Raw genomic sequence first — 16,143 nt, forward strand, 5'->3', positions numbered from 1 at the left:
CCTTACGGCGCATGCTGGCTCGACGAAACGAGCAACTTACTATATGTTGCGCGCGTTTGGGCACCCTAGGCCCTGTTGCGACGTGTTGCGACATGCTGTGTGTTGTTGGGTCAAGTTTGACCAAAATGGTCAAATTTGAGCCAACAACACCCAGTTGTAAAAACAAATCGCAACAGGGTGGCTAAATGCGCGCAAAATGTAGTAAGTTGGTCCCAACAATGTTACGATATGTTGCGTTGAAATGTTGCGATCGTTTGGTCGGGAATTTATATAGCTGCAGAGGTGTATGCAAGTTGGAAGATAATAAAGTGCATGTGCTTCCTTTCAACAGACACGGCCTTCACACAACATAAACATGATAAATATTCTTTACAAACAAACGGTCAAAAGCCGGCGGATAAAGAGATTTTCGAAAAGCTCATGAAACTCCAAACTGACCCGCGGTGAATTTGTGGCGCGCTTGATAGTATTACGATTTCTATTGGATAAAAAAAATAAAAATTGGTGTCAATCAAGCCCACACATGCGCTTTATCGTGACAATGGTCCTTCAAGCTGTGTAAATAACTGCGATGATCTTCATATTTCAGCACACTTGTAAGCTCCAGTTATCTGCTCTTCTCTTTCAAACAATAAGGTTGAGAGATCTTGGCAGGCGGCTAAAAGGACTCGAACAATAATTTGCGTTGTATAAGGTGGCGCTATTCGACTACACTGTTTTAAGAGGTCTTTTGAACCGGTAGCTTCTCAAAATTCACGAATAATTTTCTTTTTTGGATTACCACTTGCCCTTGAGAAAGACGCCGCGATGTTGTCAAAACTTGCGACAGTTAAAAACTGGCCTCCGGTTTTTAGTACAGTAGCTTCACTGTTTATTGCTGCTGCGAGGAAGGTGGGCGCGTGCAATGTCCGGCCTCAATCTCAACTGTGGTGTGGTTCTATTTTAAGCTGCAGGATAGCTTTATTAAGGGGATAGACAAAATTTAATTCTGATGCGTCGATTATATTAATTATAGCTTGGGTATACGTACGTGTGTTCCTAAAAGCTGTAAAAAGCAAAAAAAAAAAAACAAAAAGGAAAGACGTGTGAAAACGCACGCTTCAGTGACCAAGAGCTGAAGCAAAGTTTGGCTGCGTTAACTTTCATTAGGAGACGTTGCTTTAATTATGAAAAAGAAAAAAAAAAACAGAAAAAACCAACCAATGTACTTGAAGAAAAAGCAGCTTTATTTGGATTTACGTTCAGCATTTGTTGAGAACGACTGTCTCATTTCAGAAATTCTTATTTGGTGGTCGAAGAGGGACGGGGGAGGAGAAGAGCGTTCTGTTTCAAAAGCTTTTTTTCATGTAACGTCATATCCGCTTCATTGCTTTTCCCAAAAAAATGTTTGGAAATCTCTAGCTAAAATACGTGCATCGATTTAATCACCATTAGGCCTACAGAGCATCATTTTACAACTGAAATTATTCTATCGCGTTGATTTGGTCCAACAGGAGGATATTTGTAAGTTGCGCACGCTAACATTAGTAGAAAACTTAAGTGCATGTCACAAGAGAAAGCTAAATAATTACAAGATTTCACATTCAGAATCTTTTCCAGCTAATTAAAAGTGATTTAGAAGTACATACGAAAGCAAAACTCAACAAGAGAGGATGTTTCGGTGGCCTGATGACGCCAGATCTTCGGGTTTTGGAGAGGAGCAATTCAAGACGTGATCTATGAAAACAGAAAAAAGGGGTCACCTGCTACATAAAAAAAACAACAAGCAATCAAGAAAGGACGACAACTACAAGAAAGGACGTTTCGAAGACCTGATGACTTCAGATCTTCGGGTTTTAGAGAGGAACAATTCAAGAAGTGACCTATGAAAACAGAAAAATGGGGTCCCCTGCCTCATAAAAAAAAAAAGAAGAAAACTGCAGGCGAAGTCCCAGTAACGCTTCCAACCTAGTCTGTCCATAGATCCTCTATTTTGTCTTGAATTCGTCGAGATCACTAGTAAAAGAACTGACCGCTGGGGATTTGAAAAAGCCCCAACGTAACTGGGTGGCCCTGGAGAAAGACAAAGCCACTCTCACGCTCCCTCCTCAATCTTGCGCGCTCAAAGAAAAGTAACTCGTAGTAAAAGTTAAATAAATAAATAAATAAATAAATAAATTAATTAATTAATTAATAATAAAATAAATAAACACCTAGTATGGATGGACTAGTTCCAACGTAGCAACTTTACACTTCATGCGCCTGATACGTGACGTGGAGCGTTATTGCAACATATTTTAAGTTTGGCGTGTGCAGCGAGGATTTTAGGCCCTAGGGAGTTTATCACTTGTATCAAAATTCCTTTAAGTCGGGTGTAAATCCCATTGATCACTCATTGTTATGTGTTGTCAAAAGAGAGGGTAAAAATATGTATTGAATGTTGATCTGGTTCTCTTCACATTGACCTTCAATGAGGTATGTCAGAACACCTGCCATCAAACAAGGAGAAAACATATTTTTACTTTAAAGGGATAAAAACACAAATGGGTTGGGAGAATGGGTGTAACTAACACAACTACCCCAAGAGCACCACACCATGTAAGCTGAGCATCGGCCTTCCTGAGGGGGAGTGGACAGAAAAGGCAGGGGTGAGGAGCTAACATTCCTGTTTTTTTTTTTTTTCCTTCCCCCCCCCCCTCCCCCCTCTCCCTGGGCCTTTCCACTTAAATATCAAGTAAAATAGCCTTAATATCTTTCCAGAAATTCTCAAAAAAAAAAGATCTAACTATCACCAAAAAGGTTCTAAATATCTCAGTTCAAAAATGAACTGATTTTGAATCACTTTGGTGAAAGTAATTTTTGCAGAAGTAAAAGGAGTAAAGGATGAAAATTCAGGTGCCTCAATGTTACCAGCATCTGCTATTTTGGAAAATTGTGGCTTTAATGCTCTCAGTGATATAAAATTATTGGACCACCTTTTTCAGGGGGGAAATGACTGAACTGGATTGTATCTGGGATAGAACCGAGCATTGTCTCAAGAAAACAACAAGGAAAACACAGGGTTCGACCATAAAGGCTATAATTTTTTTAAAAATCCCCTAAATATAATATAATTTCTAATTTCATGGAAATCTTCTCAAAGGAAGGGTTACATGTCCCCTTAGAAGAGCCTGGCAAGCTCAATGATAGTGGCTAAGCTTAAACTTTTGACATTGAGTGATGTGTACCAGTCATGTACCAAAAAATAATGAAATTTATTTTCTTCAGTGAAACATAAATAACAGTCATGTAGGTGTCCAGCCATTTTACAACACTAGAGGAAAAAGTCACATTTTTGTTATTTCCATTTTATTAATTTGAACCACCTTCGGTTTTCTCCTTGTAGTTTAAAAGCTTGGTTAACCAGCTTTTCCAGAATTTCTCACAAGTACCCAAGTCCATCCAATGAACATCTGCTGCTGAGCCGTCATGATGTGCGACAACAATCATACAATTTGTTACTGGAATCCTCATTACAGGGTAAGAATTGATAGCCCCGGCATAAGCTACAACCTGCAGTGGGGCATCGTAACAGCTGTCTAGTGTTGGCCTTGGGTTTTGTGATGTTTTCCACTCAATTACACATGGCACTCCATTGTAAATTGCTAGCCCATCAAATGTGCCAGAGTAGCCAATAGAAGAGTGTGTTACATGCTCCTCAGTGGCTAATACTTTGTCTTTGGTGAGAAGTTTTAAAATTCCTGTTTTGGAGACACTTTTGATAAAGCCTGCAACTAAGTCTGGAAAATGTCCACTTTCATCTGCATCACCTTGCAGAATGTCAGTCACACATGAGTGAAATTTGCGGCCACTTGTTGCTAACATTGTTTTGTACTCGGTAAATTTCTCTTTTCCCATTTGTTCTATCTGTTTCTTCTGCCAATGGCTGATCATGAAAAGCCTGTTTGAGGTGCTATTCAAGATTGCAGAAACACTAGCCTTTTTTGCTAAATACATTTCTTTACTAAGAAGCAAGTCACCTTGTTGGGCTTCATCTTGAATACCTTTGTACTCTCCTACAGTTTTGCTGATAATTCCCTTTGATTTAACCGCCTTGTTTAACTTGTCCACCTCGCCACTTATCCACTGACCGGGCGACTCAACAGAACTGAACAGGCTAGGAGTTTTATCGAGCTTCAGTCCATTTGGAAGAAACGGCTTTTTGTTATCTTTATTTGGGATAAGTGATGAAGAATTAGCTTGAACTATGAAAGGGTGGTGAAGAATTGACGATGAATTCGTAAGATGGTGATTGTGGAATTGTCTTAAGTCATTTAGAAGCGTCGTAGACTTGCTGTTTGCTCTTACGCCACATTTCTTGCACAACTGCTGCAGTTCTCGACGATTCATTGTTTCCAGTTTAGCAAGGTCGAACCAAAGTTCCGACGAAGTCCTTGTGTCCGTGTGAACGCCTCTACAGAACCGATCACAACCAATGTTATGCCTCAACAGACGATTTGGGATATTTATCCCGCTCTTTCTGTTCCGACAGCCATTGACGCTCCGACGAAGTAAATATCTCCACAAATACACCATTCTTTTAAATGAGGACTCAAATTTCTTCTCTAGCTGGACGTTTAATTGACAGACTCTCGTAAAAAACCTCAGAACAGTGGTAAATTAGCAATTATCTTTACGTGGACAGTTTCTTCTCGACCGTCCGCCATGTTCTTCTATAGTGAGCCCGCGATTTCATTTCTCGTCCAAGTCCCTCTCCAAGGCTCATTCAGCTCCTGGCACAAGTCGTGTCGCAGAGTGTCGCAACTTCTACGAAATTTAAGAAAATTTGAAGCTATATTTTTGTAATAATGTATCGACGAAAACTTAAGGCTTTAGGACATCATCATCCTGAAAGTTTTGATGTGCACAGTAAGTATTTAAAGTACGCTTTTTTTTTTCTTTTATGTACACGTGGCTTTAAGAAGTGTAGTTACAGCACAAGGCCCTCTTGCTCTCGATTACAGATGAAGACGAATTTAGAAACCTAGTTGTATGGCTTGAAGATCAAAAGATACGATGGTATAAAATAGAAGACCGAGGAGAGCTAAGAGACATAAAAAGTAGCGAATGGCTCAAAGCATTCGCAAAGGTAGTTTGTTATTACCTTAAAAATGATACTTTCAGCAATATTATGGGCCGCTTTCTCAGTGCCATCGATAAAGATAAGCTTCAGGTGGCTCAAAACATTTTCCAGCTCTTTCCAAGACGTACATTTTGACGAGTCATTACAACCACTCTTTATCAGTTGATGCTAAAGTCAGCTAGGTATCAAAAAACCGCCCAATTATTGGTGAACACGGTATCATTTTCATGATGCAATAGATTACCATAGCAATAGTATGGCCTGCTAAAAACACCCTTAATTTTAGCTTGAAGTACCGATATTTCAAAAATGAAACTCCTTTTTATTATTGAATGAAACTCTTTTTTATTATTGAATTTTGATAAAGAGGATAAGATGCAACTTTGGCAAAGTTTAAAATAATTCTCCACTGGCATGGGGTTCAGAACCAGCTTAAGTTTTAAAAATTTAAGAAAAGGCCTAAAATGGTGGTACTGTAGGGCGAAAGTATAATGGTTGCGTTACATTGCAATATAACTGATTACACTATATCATTTGACACTGCTGCCAGACAAGCATAGTTTCAAGAAAAATTCAGTTAAAATCACAAGTAATTCTTAACATTGTTCTGCCCGGCAGTCAGGCTATTCCATCTGCAATGTGCTTGAAATCAGAGTTTCTCTTTTAGTGACTTCTTCAACTGAAGGGCCGCTACTTTCAGGTTGGCTATCACTTTCTTGGAGCGGGGTTGGACTGTTACTTTTGGGGTTCAATGGGAAGGTAAAAATTTAATGTTACTTTCAAGGAGAAGTTATTTTCAGGAGGAGGGGGGGGGGGGGGGGGGTTGGTGGAGGAGGGGGAGGTTACTTTCAGAATTATACAGTATTTCTACTCCCCCTGTATATCACCATATTTTTTGTTCCAGTATTTGGATGACCTGAAATGTCCTGTGGATTTATCACAGAAACTCAGTGTGGTAGACTGGTTACTAGCTCATGCTGTGAGAGTTGAATATGCAGAAAATGGTTGGTTTAATCTTTTCTCCTAGAATGTTTCTGAATTTCTTTCTCCTTAATATTTCTTGCTCTCTCATTTTAGTTTGCGGCAAAATGTGTAATTTATTAAGCGGCCACCCTCGGGAAACTGGAGGTGGCTGCTTTAATAGGGGTCGGTGCACTTTGAATATTTTTTACCACCTGGTTAATTTCTTAGTGAACATGAATCACGTCAAGACAATCATGATAAAGATCTGTTTCCAAGAATGTTTTTATCAGTAGTCACTTTCTCTTTCGGGCTTCTATCTGTCATCACCTTTTCCAAAACAAAGCTAAACTGCGAGTATTGAATTAGGGTGGCCATTTAATAGGGTTAAAGACAATTAAAAAAACTCTCATCAGGACGACCAAATGGTGGCCATGGCCACTTAATATAGGTGACCGGTTTATAGGGGTTTTATTTGCAGTATTTTACTGACATTGATTTCAGGACCTTGATAACTGACTGCTTAATAAGGGGTGGCCGTTTAATAGGTAACAGCTTAATAAGAGTTCAATTGTAATTTAACACCAAATGAAGTGAATGTGTACCTGGGACTCTTTTACAAAAAGATGATGATGATGATGATGATAGCTAAGTCAGATTTGTCAACATTTGAAACGATCTAAGTTATGTGCTAATTTTTGTTCCAAAATGAAAACACAGTTCTTGTATTGGGCTGTTTATTTGAGGTATTGTATTATTTTGTATATACATGTATAGCTGAAAGGTACAACAACATGCCACAAAGTGAGCAGGCTGAAGGACTGAGGGAGAGCTCACTTGATGATAGTCTAATTAATCTTACAGGTACTGTTCTTAAATTTGTTTGTTCTTTATTATTTTGTGAATTAAGCTAGTTATGCTTTTAATGTTTCTGTAATTTGTTGAGCACTGCCCTTTGAAACTTGATCACACCATCATTGATCAGTGATCAACTTTAGTGATGATTATTACTGCAGTTGACAATCCTGACCTAAAGGCTGGTGTGGCATCCCTGTCAAGACTGCTTACTTTACCAGAACATCCTGATCACTTTGTTCTATTACAGGTAGGTTTCAGACTAGTACACTGTACATTAAGTTTTTCCAGTTTTATTCTCTAGTATGAGTGATAGGTGATCAGTATCTCATCCATTGAGGAAACTGGAGATAGGCCCTGGCCTGATGGGCCAGTAGGCTCAAATCCATACTTCACAAAAACATTATTAACCCTTGTCTGATGATCTTTGGTTTTGTATTTCCACCCCATTTTGCTACCCTGCCACACTCAGACTATGAGGTTTCCTTTTAAAACATTTTATAATTTAAAATTTATCTCTTTCATACTAATTAGTCCCCTTTCTTAGCTCAAATAGTTTTACCTTTTTTTGGGGGGGGGGGGGGGGTTCGCACCTTCATACTTAATTATTGTTGTTAATATCTCACTTTGTTACACTATTTATTGCATATTCTTTTTCTATTTTTTCACTGTACAACTGACGATGGATGATGTCTCATGCAAAACATGCATTCATTAAATTATGAACTTTAGAAACATCATGTGGTTAATCAAAACCATATTTTATAATTTAATTTAGAAGTAATTTAATTATTTAATTTTGTCAAAAATTTCTTGATTGGATGTTTGCAAACATGTGTTAACGTAGACCTCTTCATGCCGCATGGTCTACCTTGGCATTGCTTGAGTGTGTCTTCTTCCGAAATCTAATTTGCATGTTGGGCTTGGGTACTCTGTCAAATGTTGGCTTAGACAGTATCTTATGAACATCTTTATTCATGCTTTTGCCCATCATGCACAAAGTGTGAAGACTCCAGGTATGAACACAAGTATTGTTAATCAAAGGAATCCAGGAAATTTTCGAAATTGAATGTGTTGATTGACTAATAGCTCAGTACTTTCAGTGTGGATAGAAGAGTTCAAAACTGCCAATAACTTTCATTTTGTCTGTCTGTATTTTCAACATCGCAGGCGATTCGTTCTCTAATTGAAGGGAAGTTATCATCAGTAGCTACCAAAGCAGATAGAAAATCTGTAAGTACTAGGAACTGTTAATGGTTGTTTTCTCTTGTGGACAAGGATTATTTTGAAAATGGAAGTAATCCTTTTTCCTAGAAGATGGATAAAAAAATAGTTAATACTATTTTGACCTCATTCTTTTGTAGGAAAAGAAAACTGATGTTATTCCACTTCAGAAAGTTAACTTAGGATTTGACACAGGAGGTGTGTGAATCTCAACAACAGTTTTTGTACATTTAGTTAGCCTTTATTGGAAGAGCTTTATAAGCCCCCTGGTGGAGGGTGTCAGGGTGTTGTCAAGAGTAGGGTAAAGGATGGGGGTAAGGTTAGTTTGTGCTTCAGCAAGATATAAAGGACTTCATTCAACTCATAAGTCAGGTAGCAAATGACTTTTCTCCACACCTGTTCAGAATTCGTGTTTGAGATGGATGGATGACGGACTTACCGTGCAACAAGCAACTATTCCAAGTTAAATCTAAGGCCACCCAAGCAAGTCTTTTTTTTTTTTTTTTCGTAAATTGAACAGTAGCGTTTGTATGTGAAAACTGTAATATGACCACAAAGTTTCTGAACGACAGTTTGTGGGACATCTACATGTATTACTAACATACGAAGCTTTCGAAAGTGAAGAATGATCATCGCAGTAAATTTTCCAATTTAAGCAATTGGAAAGAAGAAGCCTGAAATAATCAGGGCTTCAACGGGATTCGAACCCGTGACCTCCGCGATACCGGTGCGATGCTCTGCCAACTGAGCTATGAAGTCACACATTGGGAGCGAGGTCAATTTATTGAGTTCATATCTTCCCGTGAGGAGTGAAATGATGTGAAGTTTATACGAAATAATTCATATATGAACTGCGGTTGTAGATGAAAATCCCGATGAAATCCCGTTGAAGCCCTGATTTTTTCAGGCTTCTTCTTTCCAGTTGCTTAAATTGGAAAATTTACTGCGATGATCATTCTTCACTTTCATCTACAACCGCAGTTCATATATGAATTATTTCGTATAAACTTCACATACGAAGCTTTCTTCAGCCATCAATTTGTGTCGTTTTTTCCTTTTTCCTTTTTTTTTTTTTTTTCATTGCAGACTCAGCAGTGAATGAAGCGGCCAAGATTATCCGTTTATTGCACGTAACAGAATTAAGAGCGCTTCAGACCAGGATCAACGAAGCCATAGTCGCCGTGCAGGCCATTACAGCCAATCCAAAGACAGATCAGTCACTAGGACGAGTTGGCGTGTAATAAACGACCGCATTATCAGGAATTATGCTGATGTTAAAAGGGCCGATATGGCTTCCACCGGCACTACATGGGTCTTATTTACTGGTATATCGGTCTACAAGACTGCTCAGTGACTGTTCCTAGTGTCAATACAGCGCGATTTCGAGGCACTGTGATCTCTATGCAAACCGGCTTGTAATGAAATCATGAATTGTTAGTGTGAGATTTGTACAAGATCTGCTACACATTGGATTCATGTAAATTAAGCCAATACCTTGTGCATTTACTACCGGTCTGAGCGAGTGGTACACGTACATTAAAAAGAAACCAATTTCTTGTTTAGTTTGTTTTTGTGGTTTTGTTTTTCGACTTTAACTCTCTTTGCATGTACGATCGGTCCAAGTTAGAGCGGTAAGATGGGTCATGACTGGCTCTTTGGTTCTTTATACACAAGGTGTATGACCCGAATCGCTAACCAGCCATCAGGCATCTTTTTTACGCGGCGCGGAAAAAAAGTGCCTGAAAAACGGTGAGCGAACAAAGGAGAGGGGCGTGGTTGGAGGACCGCTTTTACACTCCGTACTCCTCGCTAATGCTTTAATTTTTCTTCCCGTTTTTCTCACATCCCCCAACTGACTGGACGTCTTGTAGAGGCATACTGTTCACAAGCTACAGAGACGCTGGATCTCGAAGCCAAGTTGGCCAAATGCACTCTTTCTTTTTAATAGGAATATCTAGGCTGAAATTCGCGAAATTTTAAGAATATTTTAAGAATAAACCCGAGATTGTGAAAAAAAAAAAAAAATTTGTGTTGAAAATTTGTAAATGCAGTACAATTATATGTTTTTCACTAAATCGTATAAAATTCGTCCTTTCTCTAAGCGGCAAAGCAAGCCAAAAAGCAACAAAAACAGCACTAGCCGTATGTTCAATGCTAATAACATTTCCGAAAGAAGTTATGTGCATGATACCAGGCTTTAATGCTTGCAGGCTGGCTCCAAAATTACTTTAAGACCATCCAAACACCAGATGCATTCGAAAACAGAAATGTCATACATTATAATCTAAGAATATTCACAAGAATATTTTCAACCTAAATTCCGCAGAAAAATAAGAATATTCAGCCTTAGCCGGAAAAACGATATTCTTATTAAAAAAAAAGAGTTTACGCAGTTACACGATTTATGTGTTGCGAAACGCGTTTCATACAAGATCACACCACGTGTATTGGCGTGAATGAAATAAAATTCAGCAAAACTCCTTTTATTGCAAGGTCCTTTACAAAATAAAATTTTAATTAGCATTAGCACTTGTGAAAAGACAGATATTGGTGCCAACTCTTGCTGGTTTCTGCCTTAAAGGTTTTAAATAGATTACCTTGCAAAACTTCACGGGAATTATGGTCAAGGTTAGGAACCTGATAAGAATAACAAGCTACTTATAAAGCTGAATCATAAGTTTATTTCTATAAATTGTCCTCAAGTACCTTGTTCTTGAAAATGTTGGAGTGAACGGCGTAAATATGGAAGACATTTTCTTGCGCTTAAAACGGATTCCTTACATTGGTGAGGATTGACGATAAAATAAAATAAATAAAACATAGAAAATTTCAATTTTCTTATCATAATTCTGTTTAACTCGTACTAAAATAAAAATAAAAATAATAATAATAATAATAATAATAATAATTATTATTATTATTATTATAAAATATATAAGAGTTCACACCATTTTTGTCTCTCGCGACCTGACAAGAATTGTTTTTCTGCACAACGACAAACCGAGTTTTTTTCATCAACTAGCTATTCAAAGCCCTCAGATGATACTTTCAGGTCAAGGATCTGTCTTCTGAACATGGAAGCAAGGCACACGGTTAATATCTGCAGAACAAGCACACCAAATGACAGGCCGCCGATCAGGGCTAAGTTGTCTTTAAGAAACTGTACTGAGACGGTAAGGCAACCCTCGACATTGATCCGCTCCTGGAGGGCGATCGGGCTCAATTTGTCCACTCCAAATCCACACTGTCTGTTCGCGCGGAGATCTTCCGTCTTGCAACAAGAGAAGGGAACACCGCAAGCTGACACTGACTGGAGAGCCGAGCAGTTGAAGTAGAGATTCGCCTCCCAATCGGTGTGAGCTCGGGAGCCACAGCAACCCAGCTCGGCTTGCGCCGAGTCGATTAGGAAGTGAAGATCGGGCTTCGTCGGATCTCGGTAAAACACGATGGCGTTCCGAAGCTTCTCGTCGACTTTTTCCTCCAGTTTGTCGCTGTTAACGAAGCCAACAATTCCGCAGACGATTTCCAAGATAAGCAGTACGGTTATAGTCCCTGCGTAAAACGCTAACAGGCAGGTATTTTCCCGCAGAGCGCCGATACAGCCGGTAAAAGTTATAATAAACATTAGGCCGCCGAGCACCACAAAGATGACTGCTGGATCGTAATACAGATCTGTCAGTTTGCTGTAGACTTCGCGTTTTTCCACCATCACAAAAATTCCAACACCAAGGATAAGAACGCTCAGGAACCAGAACAGTACGTTGATGAAGAAAATGATGTACTTCACCGCTTTGGACGGCTCCTCGACGCTGGGGCGCATTGGGCTGACCTGTCCCCTTTTCATGGCTGTTGTAGACCTGTTTTACCCGATTTTCACTGCAGGAAAGTTGAAACAATTATATTTAGTTCACAAAACGCGAGTAAAAGTGCTTCTCAGCGCTAAACAGTCAGCATCTTCCGAGCGACAGAGAGACGGGAAGTGATGATAATTACACGCAAGAATCAGTAAAATATTAATTCCTCAAAATACGCATATTGTGACAGTTATTATTTCACGACAGAAGTGTCCTCACCTTCTCACAAGTACATTCCTTTTATAAACAGGTTACACCGACGAAAACTTGCAGAACCGACTTTCGAGAAGATTGCTTTTCGCTGGGTAACCCCATACGGAATCTTAATATTGTCACTTGTAATTACAAAATTTGCGAAAAGAATTTGCAAACAATGGTTCAATTGCGTGACCGCGGTTAATATAAGCTATCGATTCCTTAGCAACTGTCAAAACAGGAAATATCCCATCGTTATCACCGCAGCAGCTATTCTCGTTTCGTTTGGTAAAACAAGCCAAAAGGCCAATTTTTGATAAACAAAACTGTACAATAAATGAAAAAACAACGGCAGGATTTCCACAACTTTGGTAAAGCCCGATCACATCATCTTTGAAAAACATTATTTAATCCGTACACTGTTATTAAAATATTGAGCACGTTTACGGATTTTACGTCACATGCTTGCCTCTTACGTCATTGTTTGCCTTAATTGGACGGTCACGAAAGTTTGTTTGGTACAATATCTTTTCTTGTAGTCTTTTTAGGACCAAAACACCTGCAACGACTCAAAGGTGATTTATAAAGTGTTTTTAAAGCGGCTCAAACTATGCACCATCAGTCCTTTAAACGCCCAGTGGCGCATAGGGCATCAACAAGTCGCCTCCATTCCTGTCGGTCCTTTGCAAGCCGTGAAGCTTGCCCCCAGGTAAGATTTAGAGCCTGAAGTTCTGCTTCTGCAGTTCTTCTCCAGGTGGATTTTGGACGGTCTCTTCTTGTACCCTCTGGTGTCCATCTGAGAGCAACAGACACCAGAGGGTAAAAGAAAAAGAAGCCGCACAATGTACAGAAATTTCCAAGCCATATTTTGGTATGGTAACAAATAAAACTCTAACCTTAGCAGACAAGTTAGTGAAAACTGCTACTAAGCAAGTTTTTGCGTGGTTTTGCAGTTTTTCAGAGTAATTAAAGACATCATGGCAGTAGATTTGTCATATAAAAATATATATTAATCCTTGACATAAGAGGAAAACCAAACAAAATAATATCAAGAAAAAATAAATAGGAAGAACAAAAAAGAAAAAGACAACAATGGCTCGCTTTGCAACTGCGTGTTCACGCTTACGCTGAGAAAACGGCACGTGTTTTCAGAAGGACTTGTGCAGTTCAAAAAACGGTCGGGCTTATATTGGGAAAGGACTCTCTAAGACGCGTTGGGCTCATCACTGTAAGGACGTTCGCGCTAATTGTTTCTGTGCATCCGTACTGCGCTAGCAAATTCACACGGCACGTCATGCAACCGATGCGCGTGCTAAGTAATAAAATGAACAATGATAGGGCCGGATGGCCATTGCTATAGCTTTGCCTGGATTTAACGATCTTGGACGTTCGGTGGCCCCTATTTTTCTTGTGATGGATCATTTTCTCTACCGATTTTCTACGTTTAGCGAAAAAATGAAGAAAATCTATCGATTAGAAGTCTGAATTTTTGGCAAAATGCACCATCGAATTCCGTTATTTTAAGCTCTTCGTTCATCTGCGGGGTGGTTTCAAATGCTTCTTGAAGGGTTAAGTTTTGTGAAAACGTTGGCAACATTTGGAATTATTTACGTTACAGACCCATTTCTACAAAATATGACTAAGATAGTTTGCCTCCGTCGACTCACCTTCGATATTTTTAACTATAAACCCCTGTAGACCTTTATCTCTGAAACGAAGACCCCCAACTTTTTTTGCATTTCTGACACGAGTAACTCATTATCAAATCTAATATTATTTGTTTGGTGGTGGTGCAACCTCGTTCCCAGGGCTTTTACTTAGAGATCGCTGAGGGAAAAGCCCTGGGAACGAGATTGGGTGGTGGGAGGGGGGTGGGGGGTGACATTGTTTGCCGCGTTTGGCCACTTGGGCGGGCAGGCGGGCGGGGACTGACATTGTTTGCTGCGTTTGGCTACCTACGAATCCTTTGTTTTGGGTCTTACGAGAGTCAATGAAAGACTGTTATTGCAAGTGATGTGGTTTCTTTATTCAACACCTGATGTCACAAAAATACTATTATTACTACTCAGCGCAAATTACTGTACGTGGTTTTAGTTTTCCCTCAGAAATTATCTTCCAAGTCGTTACTGAGACTATTTACAACACTGAAATACTGATAACTTAGTACTACAAATCCAAAAACGTTCATCGCACAAAAGTCCACAAAAGGGTGATTATTATTATCAAAGATAACTGGCTCAACAAACAGCACTTACAGTTTGCCTTTTTTATCTTTTACTATAAAATCAACTGCCTGGCGATTAACTTCCGTTATATTACATTTAAAAATTCAATTTTCACAGGCATCATTAGAAATCGCTTAATTTGCGTAATAATTTAAATTTTGGCAAAATCTTAGACTTCAAGGCTTCCTGACTAAAACTATACGCTGTCATAGTAATGGTCACAAATGCAACCAACTTTACAATCGAACTTCCGTGCAGTCAACATAAATTGTATCAAAAAATGTTTTTTGCTTTATCCAGGTTTCTCTTTTGGTCGTTTCTTTCTTTCCAAGAGGAAACTGCGCCGAAATCATTCGATGGTACCAGGCCACCGTGAACTCGCTGTTATCTGTGCCTGCAAAGAAAATGGAAAGAAAATTGAGTGATGAAATAACTGATAACATGTCTATATCAGGAAATAAGCTGGAAAATAACTCTGCAATGTCCTCTCGGTCGTCCGCTTTCGTGGAGCGCCGCGCTATATTTCTTTACAAAGTGCAATGTCGTGTTCTACTTTTTGCCAGCGAAATGGAACCATTATATACACTCTTACGGTTTCTAAAAATTAAAAAAAAAGCAACAGTAACACAAAATTGCGAAGTAACTCGGGAAATGTAAGATACGATATGTAAAATAAATAATGTGAAATGAGAGATGTGAAAATGTGAAACATGAAATAGAAAATGACATATGTGCACTGACAAATGCGAAATACGAAATGAAAAAATGCCATGGAAACTCTTACCCGTGCTTCATTGATTTGAACGTCTGTAGATAATTTATACTACTGGACAACCTGAAAAATAAAATTATAAATAAAATTCACCTGCAAGTAAAAGCTAACGATATAATGTCCCTTGCCATTATCAAGGAATGAATAAATGAGAGCGAGTTCAAAAGAGGTACGATTTAAATAAATAAAATTCAAGTAAATTAACAAATAGTTTTCAGTTACCTTCCAAAGGCGTTGAACAGACTAACGATTTCTGTTCTTTTCAGGTGAAACTGACTGCTTTTGTTGAATTTGCCGTCGTCCAGTTCGTGACCTGAGAATAGAATTTTTAAGGCGGTACCAAGGCCCTGAACCTGTTTAAAAGAACAAGAAATAAAGACAAATGAGAGAGACGTCAACTCAGTTGTCACGAGCGTGGAATCAAGAAAACATCTGACTTCTCCGGGAATGGAACCCATGAACTACCAGATACCCGATGCAAAATTGATACAATCACCCCCTACTCCCCGCCCCCCTCATTACCCCTACGCCAACCACACTGTATTTCGACAAGGCGGACAAGGCAGGCTACACCCCGAGGAAGATCGAAAAACAGGCTGGTGGTCGAGTCTTACCGCGGCTGGAAGGGCCGAGAAGAGACCGAATGAGAGTAAAGTGGTTGATGGGGGGGGGGGGGGGGGGGGGGGGTTAGCACAAAACAGAACCTGATGGTGGTAGGCTTCCATAGGCATAAACCTATGCTCCACGGGGAGTGGAAAATTCAAGTATTTGACACTGTAATAGGAAAGTAACTGAGAGAAGAGAACCTACCTGAACCTTGCCCCACAATCGACACTTGTCACAGCCAACACAGTCCATGATACGAGAAATATTCCTAAAGTGAAGCTTGAACTCTTCCTATACAAAAATACAAAAAAAAGAAAAAAAACATTGTGAGGTTTGATAATGTACACTTTT

At 39.2% G+C, this 16,143-nt stretch overlaps 3 protein-coding genes and 1 pseudogene across 7 annotated transcripts in view; 1 reads left to right on the forward strand and 3 right to left on the reverse strand.

Moving 5' to 3' along the window:
- Nucleotides 1-3,214: 3,214 nt before the first annotated feature.
- LOC110043284 (uncharacterized) lies at nucleotides 3,215-4,763 on the reverse strand. Its single transcript, XM_020748725.2, has one exon. The coding sequence runs from the start codon at nucleotides 4,552-4,554 to the stop codon at nucleotides 3,331-3,333; it is 1,224 nt and encodes a 407-aa protein (XP_020604384.2). The 5' UTR covers nucleotides 4,555-4,763; the 3' UTR covers nucleotides 3,215-3,330.
- Nucleotides 4,730-9,702, forward strand: LOC149110373 (tRNA-splicing ligase complex subunit RTRAF-like). 2 transcript variants are annotated; one of them, XM_089291808.1, is made up of 9 exons: nucleotides 4,733-4,887; nucleotides 4,983-5,107; nucleotides 5,769-5,860; nucleotides 6,006-6,105; nucleotides 6,839-6,925; nucleotides 7,078-7,166; nucleotides 8,087-8,149; nucleotides 8,281-8,338; nucleotides 9,227-9,702. In XM_089291808.1, the coding sequence occupies exons 2-9, from the start codon at nucleotides 5,086-5,088 to the stop codon at nucleotides 9,379-9,381; spliced, it is 666 nt and encodes a 221-aa protein (XP_089147934.1). In that variant the 5' UTR covers nucleotides 4,733-4,887; nucleotides 4,983-5,085; the 3' UTR covers nucleotides 9,382-9,702. The 2 variants fall into 2 exon arrangements, with proteins under 2 accessions (XP_089147933.1, XP_089147934.1); XM_089291807.1 differs by lacking the exon at nucleotides 5,769-5,860 and having other exon boundaries at nucleotides 4,730-4,887.
- Nucleotides 9,703-10,607: 905 nt separating this feature from the next.
- On the reverse strand, nucleotides 10,608-12,368 carry LOC110041321 (tetraspanin-33 pseudogene; annotated as a pseudogene). Its single transcript, XR_016207912.1, has 2 exons — nucleotides 12,214-12,368; nucleotides 10,608-12,016 (listed from the first exon to the last, which is right to left on the reverse strand). The product of XR_016207912.1 is annotated as a tetraspanin-33 pseudogene (transcript).
- A 1,822-nt stretch (nucleotides 12,369-14,190) lies between these two features.
- The window catches only part of LOC110043283 (ERO1-like protein beta), a 19,176-nt gene continuing 17,223 nt past the window's right edge, over nucleotides 14,191-16,143 (reverse strand). For 2 of the 3 annotated variants that reach the window (XM_089291641.1, XM_089291639.1), the window contains 4 exons: nucleotides 15,997-16,083; nucleotides 15,409-15,539; nucleotides 15,199-15,249; nucleotides 14,716-15,011 (listed from right to left, as the gene is read on the reverse strand). In XM_089291641.1, the coding sequence (XP_089147767.1) occupies nucleotides 14,942-15,011; nucleotides 15,199-15,249; nucleotides 15,409-15,539; nucleotides 15,997-16,083 (339 nt within the window). In that variant the 3' untranslated portion in view covers nucleotides 14,716-14,941. Of the gene's footprint in view, nucleotides 15,012-15,198; nucleotides 15,250-15,408; nucleotides 15,540-15,996; nucleotides 16,084-16,143 lie in introns of all 3 variants that reach the window. The other variant, XM_089291640.1, reaches the window with a different exon arrangement.

Source organism: Orbicella faveolata, unplaced genomic scaffold (assembly GCF_042242905.1).
Source record: "Orbicella faveolata isolate gen_17 unplaced genomic scaffold, um_ofav_v1 contig_24, whole genome shotgun sequence".
Lineage (NCBI taxonomy): Eukaryota > Metazoa > Cnidaria > Anthozoa > Scleractinia > Merulinidae > Orbicella > Orbicella faveolata.